This window comes from Microcaecilia unicolor, chromosome 1 (assembly GCF_901765095.1).
Source record: "Microcaecilia unicolor chromosome 1, aMicUni1.1, whole genome shotgun sequence".
NCBI classification, from domain to species: domain Eukaryota; kingdom Metazoa; phylum Chordata; class Amphibia; order Gymnophiona; family Siphonopidae; genus Microcaecilia; species Microcaecilia unicolor.
In genome coordinates this window covers 493,028,318-493,045,848 of record NC_044031.1, presented here as the reverse complement: position 1 = coordinate 493,045,848, position 17,531 = coordinate 493,028,318, and the positions used below count along the sequence as shown (strand labels likewise).

Below are 17,531 nucleotides of genomic sequence, written 5' to 3'. Positions count from 1 at the left end.
AAGCAATCCCTAGATAGGGCGGGAACAAGCCACACCACGTGCCAGCACTTGTGCTCCAAAATGTGAGTCCCTCCTGGCAGCCACATCCAGCCTGTAATGTCGGGCAAAAGAGAGCTTAGAAGCCCATGTTGCTGCACTACAAATCTCTTGAAGAGCGAGTGCTCCAGTTTCAGCCCAAGAAGAGGAAATTCCTCTAGTGGAATGCGCCTTAAAGGCATCAGGCGGAGGCCGGCCAGCAAGCAAATAAGCTGAAAAGATAGATTCTTTAAGCCAGCAGGCAATAGTGGCTTTATACGCTGGAGACCCTCTGCGAGGCCCTGATAGCAAAACAAAGAGATGATCAGAGGTCCTGAAAGAGTAACTCGCAGATACTGCAGCAGAGTCCTGCGCACGTCCAACAGGTGCAATTGCCCAAAAGATTCTGGAAACTCCTCCTTGACAAAGGAGGGCAAGAAAATAGTTTGGTTTAGGTGAAACGCTGAAACCACGTTAGGCAAGAAGGAAGGCACGGTCCGAACCGTGACCCCAGACTCCGAAAACTGCAGAAAAGGGTCTCTACAGGACAGCGCCTGGAGCTCTGACACCCGTCTCGTCGAAGTAATGGCCACTAAAAAGACGGCCTTCAGTGTCAAATCTTTCTCTGAAGCACGCCGAAGCGGTTCAAAGGGAGCACCCTGAAGGGCTTTCAGCACTAGCCCCAGGTTCCACGCTGGACAAGGTGCACGCACGGGAGGACGAGGCCGAAGCACCCCTCTAAGAAACCGTGCCACATCTGGATGAGCAGCTAAAGACACGCCTTCAACCTTGCCACGCAGGGAGGCCAACGCTGCCACTTGCACCCGCAGGGAATTATAGGCCAAGCCTTTTTGTACACCATCCTGCAAAAAGTCCAGAATCAGCGAGACAGGAGCCCGCAGGGGTGTGATCTCTTTAGAAGCACACCAGACTTCAAACTTGCGCCAAATCCTGGCATAAGCCACGGAAGTGGAACGCTTGTGGGCTTGCAGGAGAGAGTGGTAATTACTTTATTGAAATAGCCTTTGTCTCTCAATTGCGCCCTCTCAATCGCCAGGCCATAAGACCAAATCGGCCGGCGTCCTCCATGGTCACCAGACCCTGTGACAACAGGTTGGGAACCAGAGGTAACTGAAGGGGATCCTCTACGAACATCTGTCGGAGGTCCGCATACCAAGGCCTCCTGGGCCAATCCGGGGCGACGAGAACCACTTCTCCTGGATGCAGCCGAATCCGCAGGAGCACTCGCCCTATCAAGGGCCACGGAGGGAACACATACAGTAGGCCCGGAGGCCAGGGTTGAGCCAAGGCATCCAACCCCGCCGAGCGAGGATCTCTCCGTCTGCTGAAGAAGCATGGGACTTTGGCATTGGTGCTTGTCGCCATTAGATCCATCACGGGCTTGCCCCACTTGGCACATATCTGCAGGAATACTTCGTCTGCAAGTTCCCACTCCGCTGGATCGATCTGATGCCTGCTTAGATAATTGGCTTGCACGTTGCTCTGACCTGCAATGTGAGCTGCCCACAGAAACTGTAGATGCAGCTCAGCCCAGTGGCAAATTTGTTCGGCCTGCGCGGCTAGAGCTCTGCACTGAGTGCCGCCTTGTCGATTTATGTAGGCCACTGCTGTCGTGTTGTCCGACATCACTCTGTCAGCCAATCCTTCCAGGGTCACTTGAAAGGCAGAAGCGCCTGAAACACCGCTTTCAACTCTAGGCGGTTGATGGACCACTCCGACTCCTCGGGTGTCCATAGACCCTGGGCATGCTTCTCCTTGCAATGTGCGCCCCAGCCTTTCAGGCTGGCATCTGTCACCACTAGGCACCAATCGGGGAGCGCCAGCGGCATTCCTCACCGCAGCATGCTGTCTGAGAGCCACCACTCCATGCTGAGTCGGGACGCAGGGAGCCAAGAGAGTCTGCATTGATAATCCTGAGATACTGGAGACCATCCTTGGAGTAGAGCATACTGTAGAGGTCTCAGGTGCACTCTCGCCCAGGGCACCAGTTCCATGGTGGCCGTCATCGATCCAAGCAGCTGGACAATGTCCCAAGTTCGCGGGCGGGGCATCCTCAGGAGCAGACGGACCTGATTCTGAAGCTTGCACCGCCTTTGCTCGGGTAGGTACACATACCCCGAGGCTGTGTCAAACCTGGCCCCCAAATATTCTAGAGACTGAGAGGGGGTCAGGTGACTTTTGGCCAAATTGACGACCCAGCCCAGAGATTGAAGTACTGAGACCACTCTGGCTGTGACATGCAGACTCTCTGCAGCAGAGTTTGCTCGAATGAGCCAGTCGTCCAGGTACGGGTGAACCAGAATACCCTCTCACCTTAGAAAGGCAGCTACTACCACCATAACCTTTGAAAAGGTGTGGGGAGCTGTGGCGAGGCCAAAAGGCAAGGCCCGGTACTGGAAATGCTTTCCCATCACCGCAAACCTCAGAAACTTCTGGTGCGGGGGCCAAATTGGAATGTGCAAGTAAGCTTCTTTCAGGTCCAGAGACGTGAGAAACTCTCCTGGCTGTACCGCCTCAATGACGGAGCGCAGGGTTTCCATGTGAAAATGCCACACTCTCAGGGACTTGTTTAATTCTTTTAAGTCCAGAATAGGGCGAAAAGACCCTCCTTTTCGCGGCACCACAAAGTAGATGGAGTAGCGGCCGCAGCCGTGTTCGGCGGGAGGTACCGAGGACACGGCCCCTATCTGAATCAGACCTTGCAAAGTCTCCTCTACCGCCGCCCATTTGGCGGCAGAACCGCATCTGGACTCCACAAACACGTCTCTTACAGGGGCGTGGAATTCTATTCTGTAACCGTCTCTGATCAGGTCCAAGACCCACTGATCTGAGGAAATGTTGGCCCACTCCTCGGCAAAGAGGGAAAGACGTCCTCCGATGACAGGACTCGAGGAGAGGGCCGGCGCACCATCATTGAGAGGGTCGCCCCTGAACTCCAGGCCTTGAGCCAGCGGCTGTGGAATGTTTGTCCGAGCGAAAGGAGTTCCTCTGCTGAAAATGGGCACGAGAAGTGAACCCAGCAGAACGCCCCGGGCGGTACCTTCGAGCTTCACGGAAGCGAGGTCTGTAAGAGGAGTGGACCGCCACACCCTTAGAGGAAGGCCGAGGCCTATCTTCGGGCAAGCGCTGGGGTTTAGCCTCACCTAGGCCCTTCACAATTTTCTCCAACTCCTCACCAAACAGGAGGCCTTGAAAGGGCAACTTCACCAACCTTTGCTTAGAGGCCATGTCCGCCGCCCAATGCCATAGCCAAAGAAGACGGCGAGCCGCCACTGCTACTGCCATGTGTTTAGCCGAAGCTCTGACAATATCATAAAGGGCGTCAGCAAGAAAGGACAAGGCCGACTCCATCCGCGGAGCCACATCTGAAAAGGGCTCCGCTCCATCACCGGGCTGTTCCACTGCCTGTTGCAACCAAGCCAGGCAGTCTCTAGCAGCATAACAATTGCATGCAGACGCCCGAATAGTGAGACCTGCAAGTTCAAATGACCGTTTAAGTGCTGATTCCAGTCTACGGTCTTGAATATCCTTCAGGGCAACACCTCCTTCAACAGGGAGGGTAGTTCTCTTTGTCACAGCTGTGACTAGGGCATCCACTTTAGGCATAGCAAAGCGAGCCATATGCTCCTCACTCAGAGGGTATAATTGCCCCATAGCCCTGGAAACTTTCAACGGTCCCTCGGGGTCAGCCCATTGAGCCGAAATAAGCTCTTGGATGGAGTCATGCAAAGGAAAGGCTCGAGCAGACTTTTTGGTACTAGCCATCCTAGGATTCACAGAGGGCGCTGAGCCACTGTCAGGGTCCTCAATAGAGAAATAAGCGCTGGCAGCTCATCATGGTGGAAAATCCTCACCGCGGAGGGATCGTCTAGATCCTGAGTCACTTCTGCACCAGACTCTGGCTCCCCAGACCATGAAGGCCTGCCAGAGTCCTCAGAATCCTCACAGCCCGACCACGGGGGGGGGGGGGGGGAAATGGAGGTGCAGCACTCTCTGAAGGGGAATGAGCTCTTCTGCGCTTCATATTCTGCCAATTATCAGGGAATAACGCCTCAGAGGGCATTCCCAGGCTAGAATCCACCGGGGGGGCATTAGAAGAGGCCCCTGCAGGGCTTTGTGGGAGAGCTCATTTAAGCATGTGTGCTTTATGCATTAACAAGACAAAATCAGGGGAGAAAAACTCACCCTGGGCACCCGGATCTCTGCCGAGGCTAGTAGCTCTCATATCAGCCTCACTCCGAAGACTCCCCCCGGGCTCAGGACTCTCCGTCTCAGCGCCATGTGGTAAATTCAAAATGGCATCCGCTGCCAGCTCAGAGCACGAAGAATCGTCGCTCGCCATGCTCGGGCCAGCTCTAACGTCTGTACAGCACGATTTACAGAGCCTCGCTGCTGATCTGCGCTTGCCACACTTGGAACAGTGCTTTACATTCTCTGCAGCCATCACCGAAAACGGCAATAAAATTCAAAATGGCGGTTCGCACCAAAATCGCCCCGATCGCGGGCCCACCCCGGAGGAGTCAGAAAACACTCTTACCTCACTGGACCGAGTATCACAGCTCCGGTCCCACAGAAAAAGGCAAGGAAAAACCTCTGTTCCTTTTTTTCCCACTCGTGGCAGGCTCAATGCGGCAGGCAATGGAGGGTTAAGTGACTTGCCCAGAGTCACAAGGAGCTGCCTGTGCCTGAAGTAGAAGTCGGCCCTTGCAGATCATCAATGTGGCCGCGCAGGCTTCTACATGGAATGTTGCTAGTGGAATAGCAACATTCCATGTAGAATCTCCAATAGTAGCAACATTCCATGTAGAATCTCCAATAGTATCTATTTTATTTTTGTTACATTTGTACCCTGCGCTTTCCCACTCGTGGCAGGCTCAATGCGGCAGGCAATGGAGGGTTAAGTGACTTGCCCAGAGTCACAAGGAGCTGCCTATGCCTGAAGTAGAAGTCGGCCCTTGCAGATCATCAATGTGGCCGCACAGGCTTCTGCTTCTGTGAGTCTGATGTCCTGCACATACGTGCAGGACATCAGACTCACAGAAACAGAAGCCTGTGCAGCCTTCTACATGGAATATTGCTAGTGGAGTAGCAACATTCCATGTAGAATCTCCAATAGTAGCAACATTCCATGTAGAATCTCCAATAGTATCTTTTTTATTTTTGTTACATTTGTACCCTGCGCTTTCCCACTCGTGGCAGGCTCAATGCGGCTTACATGGGGCAATGGAGGGTTAAGTGACTTGCCCAGAGTCACAAGGAGCTGCCTGGGCCTGAAGTGGGAATCGAACTCAGTTCCTCAGTTCCCCAGGACCAAAGTCCACCAGCCTAACCACTAGGCCACTCCTCCACTCCATTTTAACACTCTCTTGGAAGAGAAAACGATATTGCTTACTATTACAATATCCTTCAGCAAAAGGATTGAAAAGGACTATTCAGTGCTCCTTTCCCTTATCAAGCAGTACATTGTTGGAACGCTTCAAACTGGAATTTAATGTAACATTTTGGAAGAGACTGAAAGTTTTCCTTTTTAAAAAATATTTCTTAAAGTATAAATCTGAGTTATGGGTGAGTCTAGAATTTACTGATGAAATCTACCTTGAAATTGGTAAGTTAGATACCTAGTATTTAGGACCGTTTGTAAATCATCTTTTACAAGATTTGGGTAGGCTTTGAGTTTATTGATGTTACTGACCTGATATTGGAATTCTAAGTCCTGAAAATGTCCAGTTTCTTATTGTTTGTATAATCTGCTTCAAATCTTGGTTGTTCAGAAGCGGAACATAAGATATAGTGTATTGTAAATCTGTTCTCAAGAAGCTCAAAAGAGGTTCTGGTTCTCCAATAGATCCTTGGAGACATGAAAGGTTACACAGGATTGGAAAATGGTGATAAGTGGGAAACTATAGGCTGGTAAATCTCACTTTGGTAATAAGAAAAATAATGGAGCCACTGACAAAGGACAGTAAAATTCCTGGAATCCAATTGCTTATAAGGCAACATGATTTTACCAGAGGAAAATTGGGTCAAACAAATCTGACTTTTGACTGGGTGACCAGAGAACTAGATTGAAGGCACGCTCTAGATGTGGTCTATTCCAGCAAAGCATCTGACACAGTTCCTCACAGGAGGCTAGTGAACAAAACTGAACGGGCGAAAGTTAGGACCCACAATGATGATCTGGATTAGAAACTGGTTGACTGACAGAAGACAGAGGGTGATGGGGAATGGAATTCTCTTGAAGGAAAGAAACGCGAGCAGTAGAGTGCCTCAAGCAGCAGTATTAGGGACGATTCTATTCGCTATGGGCTCTTTTTACAAAGCCATGGTAGTGATTACCGTGCACCGAATGCAATGAGGCCCATAGGAATTGAATGGGCTTTGTCACATTTGGCACATCACTAATTTCTAGAACAGCTTTGTAATAAGGGCCCTATATGTATGAGTGACATTGCCAAAGGGTGAGGAGGAAATCCTGACATTTTTCGGATGACAGGAAGATTTGTAACAGAGTGGACATAACGAGATGTGATCTGAAAAAACTTAAGTGGCAATCCATATGCCATTTTATTAACTTTGTATACTGGAATATGAAATTATTAGAAAATATTTTTTTAAAAGAATGTCTAATGTCTGGCATGTAAAACTGAATGCAAAAAGCAGAGTGATGCACATGAGGTGTAGAACCCAACAGAGATACATTTACTAGGAGGTGAGAGGCTGATAAACACAGACCAAGAGAGGACCTTAAAGAAACAAAACAGCGTGACAAGGCAGTGGTCATAGCCATAAGGATGCTAGGCTGCAAGGAGAGAGGCATATCCAGTAGAAGAAAGGAGGTATTAATGCCCCTGTAAAAGTCATTGCTGAGGCCCCATTTGGGGTATTGTGTTCATGTGCAGAAGCTATATCTCCCTAAATACATCGAAAGACTTTAAGCAGTTCAGAGGAAGGCAACAAATGTGATATGGAGTATAGGAAAATGATTGAGTTAATCATTTTAACATATACTAAACAAGTGTAGATTATAAGAAAAGAAATGGCTTCTGACCTTGTGTGTTACAAGACGAACTGAATGTTCTTAGATATGCTTTTTGGCTAGCTTGTAAAAACCTCCTAATGGTCTAAACCTGTAACATATTCATCCAAGCTTAGAAGGTATGCTTCATGTACAGCTGCACGTAGATGAGTCTAAAAAGGTATATAAGAAACGGGAAGGTATGGGGAGGGCAGACAACTATGAGAGTATGCTGGATTTGTCTCCTTGCAAGAAATAAAACTGCTTTACTACTACTACTACTATTTAGCATTTTTATAGCGCTACAAGGCGTACGCAGCGCTGCACAAACATAGAAGAAAGACAGTCCCTGCTCAAAGAGCTTACAATCTAATAGACAAAAAATAAAATAAGCAATGTGGCTTACATAGTACCGTTAGGCGTTTGCCCAGTTGCTTTAAGCCTGACTTGGTCTCGTGGTGTTTGTGAGTATCACTGGTAAAATTCTTTTAACATGGAGCTTGAGCCAAAAAACGTATGAGAAGAGGACTTGAACAAATGAATGCGTATACCCTAGAAGAAAGGAAAGGATGGGGAAAATATGATGCAGACATTTAAATACTTAAAATGTATTAATATACAAACTAAACTTTTTCAGAGATGGGGAAAAGTTGAGGTTGGAAGGCGGTATACTTAAGAGCAACATCAGGAAATACTTATTCACAGAAAGGGTAGTAGATGCCTAGAATGCTTTCTCATCGGAGGTGGTGAAGACAAAAAACAGTGACAGAATTCAAGAATGTGTGGGTAAAGCACAGAGAATCTATATATACAAAGAATGGAATCAAACTAAAGCAAAACTTTCTTAGCTTTGGCTCCACTGGGAAACAGTGATCATAACATGATCAAATTTGAGGCAATATCTAGAGTGAAATCACAAAGAAAATCTACTGTAGCAGCATTTAATTTTTGAAAGGGAGACTATGATAAGATGAGGAAAATGGTTAGTCAGCTGCAAAGGTTAGGACTTCAAATCAGGCATGTATGTTGTTTAAAAATACCATCTTGAAAGCCCAGACCACATGTATTCCAAGTATTTACATAGGTGGAAAGAAGTACATAAGTATTGCCATACTGGGACAGACCAAAGGCACGGGCACGGGCAAAAACTCAAAGTAACATCAGAAGCAGAAAGCTTGTGAGGGAATCCAAGGGACCGTTAGATCATCAAGGAGCAAAAGGGGCCCTCATGGAGGACAAGACAATAGCAGAGAGACTGGATAAATTATTTGCTTCAGTCTTTATGGAAGAAGATGTAAAAGATCTACCTGTACCAGAAATGGTTTTCAAGGGTGATGATGCAAGGAACTGAAATAAATCTTAGTGAACTTGAAAGATATACTGAGTCAAATCAACAAATTAAAGAGTAGTAAATCACTTGGATCGGATGGCATGCACCCCAGCGTAATGAAAGCACTCAAACATGAAATTGCTGAACTGTTGTTATTAATGTTGTTGTTAAAATCATCCGTACTACCTGAAGATTGGCGAGTGGCCAATGTAATGCCAATTTTTAAAAGAGTTCTAGGGGTGATCTGGGAAATTATTGACCTGATTGCAGTGATGAGCAAAACAGCAAAAATATTACAAAGAATAAAATTACGGAACACACAAACAAAAATGGTTTAATGGGAGAGTCAAAATGGATTCAGCTAAGGGAAGTCTTGTCTAAATTTGCTTAATTTCTTTTAAGGCATGAATAAATATATCGATAAAGGTGAATCAGGTGATGCAGTGTACCTAGATTTTCAGAAAGATTTTGACAAAGTTTCTAATGAAAGACTCATGAGAAAATTAAAGAGTCATGGGATAGGAGGCAATGTTCTGTTGTGGATTAGGACTTGGTTAATGGACAGTCTATCTATATTCTGTGTGCGTGAAAGGCCAGGTATTCTGTTAACACTGATCCATACTAATTCAACTTCTTTAGTTTCTCAATAGGTTTATTGAGCTACTACCTACTGCAATGTTTATGGCGCTATTTTTTCTTAGGTAGGCCCTATGATAAATTGCTTTATAGGTCCTGAGTGATTTTAGTAGGGTTTTGTATTAACTCATAATATGCCTGATACTAGATTTTGGATTTGGCTCTGTCTAGCTCATGCCTCTCAGTAGTAGCTCAAGATGAGTTACATTCAGTACAGTAGATATTTTCCTGTCTCCAGAGGGCTTACAATCCAAGCTTCTACCTGAGGCCATAAAGAGTCAAGTGACTTGTCCAAGATCTGAAGAAACTGCAGTGGGATTTGAACCTTGGCTTTCCTGGTTCTCAGCCTGCTGCTCCAACCATTATGTACAACTAATATACATTCCAAACGTGTTTGGTAACTCAAACTTAAAAGCCATCAGATCTGAAGCCTGGTGGCCATTTAGCAACCTATTAAAAACAATAGGAAATCATTTTATGGTTGCCAATAACCACAAGATTTATGTTGCAGTGTTACTTTACATCGCTGTTCACGTGGCCCAACAAGAAGATGGTGGCTCAGAGTGACAGTTTGACTGGAAGCCAAATGTTAAAAAACCTGTATATTTCTAGAACATCATAAGAAAATAGGAACTGCCTGTCCCCTCTTGGAGGCTGGGCAAGACCTGTAGGAGCACACACAGCAGGCTGGTGGGGGTCCCCCCCCCCCCATGCCCCATCAGGAGAGGAGATCTTCCTCCAGTACTGCTCTTTTTCACTCTGCCGCATGGCCTGCCAAGTGGCTGCTTTTCCCCTCAGGCCGTGCATGCTCGGTTTTGAAACCAAGCTTGCGTGACGTGAGAGAAAAAGCAACCGCAGGGGCAGGCCATACAGCAGCGTGAAGAAGAGCTGGCTAGAGGAAGACTCTTCTGCTAGCGGGGCTTTGCGATCCCCGCCAGCCAAGGTATTTACAGTTGCAGCGGGCTGGGACGGCAGCAGTGACAGCGATGATCATGGGGGGGGGGGGGGGGGGAGGGGGTGGACCCACCCCCGCTCAGTCTCTCAGCGGCCCTGAAAAGATATTTTCTCCTTTGTGTTTTTAAATATATTACTATGTAACTTTATGGTATGTCTCCTAGTCTTTGTACTTGGAATGGACCAGGTAATTTTTTACACTATTTCTTCTAAAAGCAGAAGAGCCCTAATCTCTTAAACCTTTACACATAGAAGTGCTGCAAGGCATAGGAGCCGACTCTGTGGGTACTTGAGCACCCCCGATATTGACAAAATGTATTTATTTATTGCATTTGTATCCCACATTTTCCCACCTATTTGCGGGCTCAGTGTGGCTTACAATAAGATATGAATAATAGAAATACATTGGTTACAACTAGGTTATGGATTACATTGAACAGGGTTTTGCGAGACATTCGAATATCATTGGGAATATAACAAAATTCCTTGCTTGTGTCCAAGGAAGGGTTATTTTCACTGGGCTTAGCACCCCCAATAATTTTGAAAAGTTGGCTCCTACACTGCAAGGTATTTAATCCCCTTAATACTTTTGGTCATCCTTCTTTGTAACTTTTAAAATTCTGTTTAACATATGTTGTATTATTTTTAGAGCGTGTTTATTTTTTTTCTTTGATTTTATTTGCCCCAATCATGTAATTCCTTACTGTGCATATTACATCAGTAATGGATATTCGGAGGGGTGGAGGGGAGCTGACGAAGCTCCACCAGAATGACTCAGTGAAGGGATCCTTCTGTGTTCAACAGTGCCCCCACTTTCCCTTTACTGTTCACTTTAGGGACATGAAGGTCACAACACTTTTGGTTAACTGAGCAGACACTAAGCCTACTCTGTATTCTGTGCACAAATCACTCCCATCACCCGTGTCTATGTGGCCGGGATATGCCTAAAAGCAGTCCGCGTTGTATTTCGGCGGCGACACATAAGAACAAGGGTAGATATGAACAGAAGTGAAACTTCAGAGCTCCCAGCACTTACCCGGGGCTTGGAGCCAGGGTTAGGCCTCAAATTAGCTAGAGAAACGCGAGGAAACGAGTGCAGCACATCGCGCGCCGTCCGGCCAGAACCACCACTACCACTGGCAGCCGCCATGACACCTACTGCTTTACGGCCGGCCGCCAAAACCAGCTCCGACGCAGACACGCAATGAGGAGGTGCATAGACAAGAGACGAAATGAGCCTACTGTAAAAGGGTATAGTGCTTAGTGCACTGTAAGAGCTGAATTGAGTAGGCGGAGCATGCTGCGGTTTTAGTACACCCAATAGCAAAAGATGATTAGAAATAAGGGACTGCCTATGCGTGGTCCATCTACTACTACTACTACTAGGGTTTAACAAGTCTAAAGCAGTTCCAGTTGGCTAGGGAGTGAGTGCCTTGAAAGGTGGAGGACAAAAGATTTTTTTTTTTTTTTTTACTTATTGGATAGCTTTTTAAAAAAATGTATTTGAGTGCTTCCCATATATAAATATCATGACATAACAATTGAATATCAGTAAAACAGCTTTAAAATGATGGTAGCTGGTAGAAACAGCATTTATAAACTCTGTATTTTGTGCTCATTTTCTACACTGTTCTATACAATACAGATGGCCAGATTTCAGTGAAGATATTCAGTTTCCTGATGGGTTCGTTTTAACTGTTGTTGTAATCAGCCTTTGGAAGCCTGGTGTTATAAAGATGATGGAATATATTGTAAATGGGAGTAGAATTAAACTCTCCTTTCATTGGGGCACATGGAATCACATCTTCATCTGTTTTGTAGAAGTTTACCTTTTAGATACACAAATGGATTATTCTGTTTTTTTTAAACATGTTTCAGGGGCAAGTGGTTTTATAAGTCAAAATAAAATAAATATTTTGTTTCAATGCAGATCTATTTTATTTAAACATAACCTCTGTAAGCCACATTGAGCCTACAAATCGATGGGAAAATGTGGGATACAAATAAATAAATAACTAAATGGGCTATAAACCCCTAATGCAGGACGTTGGTTTTCTTATATTTTGTTCTGTGATGACTTATACTGTGTAAAAACTGGAAATACGTGAGACAAAATAATAGAATAATATCCAAAACTTATTTTAACCCATGGAATCCAGTTTTCCGAACTGAATCTAACATAGACTTGCCGTGGACTCCTTCAAAGACGTTATATATGCCTGTGCGGTGTAAAAAATGGACTTACTATCAGCTATGTTTGCTGATTGCAGTGGAGCCTTGGAACCTCGACAGTTCATATTTCAAGATGTCAGCACATCAAAAGGAAATTAAACATACAAATAAATTTAACAGTGTTCAAGCCAACAAAATCCAATAGCTTCTTATTATTGCAAAACTGAAGCGAAGAAGCAACAGATTCACTGAGAAGTTGTGCTTCTAATCTGACATTCATTTTATTCTTTGGCCACAACACATGCTGAGCTCTCAATTTATTACTTAAGTATAACCCCTCATGTTCTTACAGTTTGTGAAGCTTTTCAATGTATCCCCACTGTAATAATCCCCCCTCCCCATCAACCAATGACTTCTTCTCTCCTAGTGTATTCCTAACAAGCTTGGGCATATGACAGGGATCCAAAAATATAAAACATTCTCATGTGTTACAGGGTGTATAAATATGGCTTATAATCAGGATTTTGGATTATTTAACAGAACTGTCTCTGAAGTGCCAGGTTTAGGAGGTGGCAAGTTTATTTCATCATCAGGATTTGGTATGGATGGTGTGTTAGATAATTGGGATGTATCTGGATTATTTAACAGAGCTATCCCTGCAGGTTCAGGAAGTGGCAAGTATATTTCGTTATCAGGATTTGGTATGGGTGGTGTGTAATGATCGGGATGTATCGGATTATTTTAACAGAACTGTCTCTGGAAGTGGCAGGTTCAGGACCAGTGGAAGTGTATTTTCATTATTAGGATTTGGTTTGGATGGTGTATTAGATGATCGTAATTTTGAAGGCTTTCAGATCTTTTAGACTGTTTGAAGATAAGATGGAAAAGCATTAAATACGCTCAGCACAGCACCTTCACCCAAACGAACTAAAAAGCTGCTTCTGTCAAAGCCCTCTTCCCTGAAGTACTTTGAGCACAAAACTACAGTACGTGAAGGGACAAATCTTTATGTCAAACGCAGAAATCCCACACTGTCGAAGAAAGGGCTATGAAGGAAACTAAGTAAAGAACATGTGACAGTTACCAAATTGCTGGATAGTGGCTACTATTTCTATGAAAGTGTTTATTTATTTATTTGTTACATTTGTATCCCACATTTTCCCACCTATTTGTAGGGCTCAATGTGGCTTCATGTTACCGGAGCGACGTTTGCAGACTCGGTCTGTGAACAAATACACAGTGATGTTGTTGTGGTAAGATAAAGTTCATGTGCACAGCCACATTAGGGAATCGTACGAACGGTAGAGTTGTGCTATGTCCATTACGTGCTTTAGTTTGGTTGTGTTGCAGTAGATCCGGCTTTAAGTTGGATCGGTAGGGTAGCCTTTTTAAACAAGTTAGTTTTTAGTGATTTCCGGAAGTTTAGGTGGTCGTGCATCGTTTCAGGCTTTTGGTAATGCGCTCCACAGTTGTGTGCTATGTAGGAAAACTGGAGCCATAAGTTGATTTGTATTAAGTCCTTTGCAGCTTGGGTAGTGCAGATTTAGATACGTTCGTGTTGATTCGGCTATGTTTCTAATTAGTAAGTTGATCAAGTCTATCATGTATCTCGGGGCTTCACCGTAGATGATTTTGTGAACCAGGGTGCAGATTTTGAAGGCAATGCGTTCTTTGATTGGGAGCCAGTATAGTTTTTCACGGAGGGTTTTTGCGCTTTCAAATCGCGTTTTTCCAAATATAAGCCTAGCTGCCATGTTTTGAGCGGTCTGAAGTTTCTTTAAGGTTTGTTCTTTACATCCCACATAGATTCCATTGCAGTAGTCTACGTGGCTGAGTACCATTGATTGTATCAGGTTGCGAAATGTTTCCATCGGGAAGAATTGTTTCATGCGTTTGAGTTTCCAAATTGAGCAGAACATTTTCCTTGTTGTGGATGCCACTTGGCTCTCTAGTGTTAAGTTACGGTCCATTGTAACGCCGAGGATTTTCAGGCTGTCTGAGATAGAAAGAGTGTGATCTAGGGTGTTGATGCTTGTGGGGTTGTCCGCGCTGTGTTGGGATGAGAGGATGAGACAATGTGTTTTTTTCTTTATTGAGTTTTAGTTGAAATGCATTTGCCCATGAGTCCATGATGTTCAAGCTGAGCTCGATTTCGTTGGTGATTTCTGTCAGTTTGGTTTTGTAAGGAATGTATATTGTGGCATCGTCTGCGTATATGAAAGGGTTAAGGCCTTGGATGGATATGGCAAGTGGGGTCATCATTAAGTTGAATAGCATCGGTGATAGCGGTGATCCTTGTGGTACTCCACAGTCTGCTTTCCACGGTGATGATATGTTTGAATTTGATTTTACTTGATATGTTCTTGTGATTAGGAAGCCCTTAATCCAGCTAAGTATGTTTCCACCAATCCCGAACTTATCTAGTAATCTTATTAATATATTATGGTTTACCATGTCGAATGCACTAGACGTGTCGAATTAGAGAAGGATGTTTTTGCCTGTTGCTATTTCCTGCTTGAATTTGGCTAGAAAGGGGGGGGGGAAGGGAAATGGGACTTGATATACTGCCTTTCTGAGGTTTTTGCAACTACATTCAAAGCAGTTTACATATATTCAGGTACTTATTTTGTACCAGGGGCAATGGAGGGTTAAGTGACTTGGCTAGAGTCAGAAGGAGCTGCAGTGGGAATCAAACTCAGTTCCCCAGGATCAAAGTCCACTGCACTAACCACTAGGCTACTCCTCCAGTGAGTAATACTGTTTCAGTGCTGTGTAGGGGTCGAAAACCTGACTGTGATTCGTGTAATATTGAGAATTTGTTTATATAATCTGTAAGTTGTTTGGTTACCATGTTTTCCATCAGTTTGAACACCAACGGGATAGATGCTACTGGACGGTAGTTAGTGATTTCATTTGTTTTTTTCTTGGTATCTTTTGGTATTGGGGTGAGTAGGATATTGCCATTTTCCTTAGGGAAGAGGCCTTGCTGAAGCATGTAATTTAGGTGGGATGTGAGGTCTGCTTTGAAGCGGTCAGGGGCGGACTTCATTAGGTAGCTGGGACAGGTATCTAGTTTACAGTGAGTGTTGGAAAACCTAGTAATCGCCTGTGTAACTGTTTCGACGGTCAGGGGGGTGAAGTTTAACCAGGTCCAGTATGCCGGGTATTCTCCAATGGTTGGGTCCAACTCATTACTACGCGGACGCCATCAGTTCAGCAATGGCAAAATCAGATGGTGACCCTTCTTTGAACGGAACGCTTAGTTGCATACAAACTCCCCCCACTAGGAGTAAAACAATTTCAAAACCGATGGTCTCTATTCTGGGAGACGCTAACTCCGATGCCGAGAGGATAATTGTTGAATTTGTAATCTCTGCATTGAACTATAACGGACCAGGTGTTTAATAGGTTGGTGGTGGGGGAGGGTGGGAAGAGGAGTTTATGTGAGTATATGGAAAAAAAATGTATTAGTGATCTGATTCTATGTCTATCATAATAATAAAAAACGATTTGAAACATAAATATCCTCATGGGAAAATTAATTTCAAGTTAGAAGGAAGAGAAGGGGCAGGAGGAATTCCTGTAGAGAATTCTTCCCCTTCAGGTGATGATTCTTCTGGAATGTAATCAGGATCTGGATAATTTTAGGCAGCAATTTGTTTGGCTTAAGCTTATCTGGTGTTTATCCGAATAGTGGTCTGAATATTGCCACTTTCTGGATAGCTGCCAGTTCTACCCTTGCACTATTCGTACAGTGCTACTACTACTACTACTATTTAACATTTCTAAAGCGCTACCAGGGTTGCGCAGCGCTGTACAATTAATAAAGAAGGACAGTCCCTGCTCAAAGGAGCTTACAATCTAAAGGTCAAAAAGTGCAGTCAATCAAGATTGAGGCAGTCTAGATTTCCTGGATAGAGGTACAATGGTTAGGTTCCGAAAACAACATTGAAGAGATGGGCTTTGAGCAAGGATTTGAAGATGGGTAGAGATGGGGTGCTGAGGTGGTCTCTGAGGATATTCAGCAGCACTGTCTCAACAGTGCTGCCAAATATCAATAGCCAGCTCTGGCAATGCCATTTATCTGGATAATAGCTGCCATTATCCAGATAAATGCCTTTGAATATTGAGCTCTTCATTTTTCAAACTTGGCAACTTTAGCCTCTTTGCCTAGAAACAATCAATCTTGAGCGTGACCAAAGCATTTTTTTTTTTCTTTTCAGCTGGTTTCTGCTGGTACACAGTTCCAGTAACTTTGTTCCAGCTACATTTTCAACCAACTCACTTTGTGGCAGAAAGGGGAAGTAGAAGACAGTGCAGAACCTTTCACAGCCCATGCACTGCTCAGCTTTGGCAGCTCCTACCCCCTTTGACACAGAAAGTGTGCATTGTGAGCAGGACCAACAGACTCTGAGCACAGGTACAGGCTGTGAAAGCCCCCAAACTGCCTTTTAATTTTTACATCTGCAATGGTGATGGCTAGTGCTGAGAAAAAGGGAAGTGGACCGAGGGGAAGGGCACAGAGGCACTTTAACATTCATGCTAATGACCCCTTTGACTCTTAAATGTCTTAGTTCCTTGCTTTAACTTCCTCAATCAATCTCCAGCTATGCTCCACTATCCCTACTCATAAGCATGGCCACTTCCTCGACCTTGTCTTCTGTAACTGCTCACTCTAGTTCTTCCCCTCTCTGATCTTAATCTGATAATTTAACTTTCACTTACCTTTCCCTTCAGTCTCATCCAATCTTCACCAACAACACATTTAGGAATCTTCAGTCTATTGACCCTTGCACTCTCTCACCCATTGTTTCATCTCTCCGCTCATCCACTATCAGGCTTATTTTCGAAAGTGATCGCTGGCGATCTTCCGACATAAATCGGGAGATGGCCGGCGATCTCTCAAAAGCGGCAAAATCGGTATAATCGAAAGCGGCTTTTTTGACACCATCGCCACTTCCTGTCACTGCGCCGGCGAAAGGTCAAGGGGGCGTGTCAGCGGTGTAGCGAAGGCGGGACATGAGCGTGGCTACCAGATGACCGGCTTTCACGGATAATGGAAAAAAAACGGCGTTAATCAGTATTTCGCCGGGTTTACTTGGTCCTTTTATTTTCATGACCAAGCCTCAAAAAGGTGCCCCAACTGACCAGATTACCACCGGAGGGAATGGGGGATGACCTCCCCGTAGTCCCCCAGTGGTCACCAACCCCCTCCCACACTAAATAAATAAAAACCATTTTTTACCAGCCTCAAATGTCATACCCAGCTCCCTGACAGCAGTATGCAAGTCCCTGGAGCAGTTTTTAATGGGTGCAGTACACTTCAGGCAGGCAGACCCAGGTCCATCCCCCCCCCTACCTGTTACACTTGTGGTGCTAAGTGTTGAG

General features: G+C 45.0%; 1 protein-coding gene across 1 annotated transcript in view; it reads right to left on the bottom strand.

The window, feature by feature from the left end:
• The window catches only part of MRPL15 (mitochondrial ribosomal protein L15), a 38,400-nt gene extending 27,248 nt beyond the window's left edge, over positions 1 to 11,152 (bottom strand). Inside the window, exon 1 of the mRNA XM_030190146.1 lies at positions 11,008 to 11,152. Coding sequence (XP_030046006.1) covers positions 11,008 to 11,121 — 114 coding nt within the window. The 5' untranslated portion in view covers positions 11,122 to 11,152. The remainder of the gene's footprint in view (positions 1 to 11,007) is intronic.
• Positions 11,153 to 17,531: the final 6,379 nt, after the last annotated feature.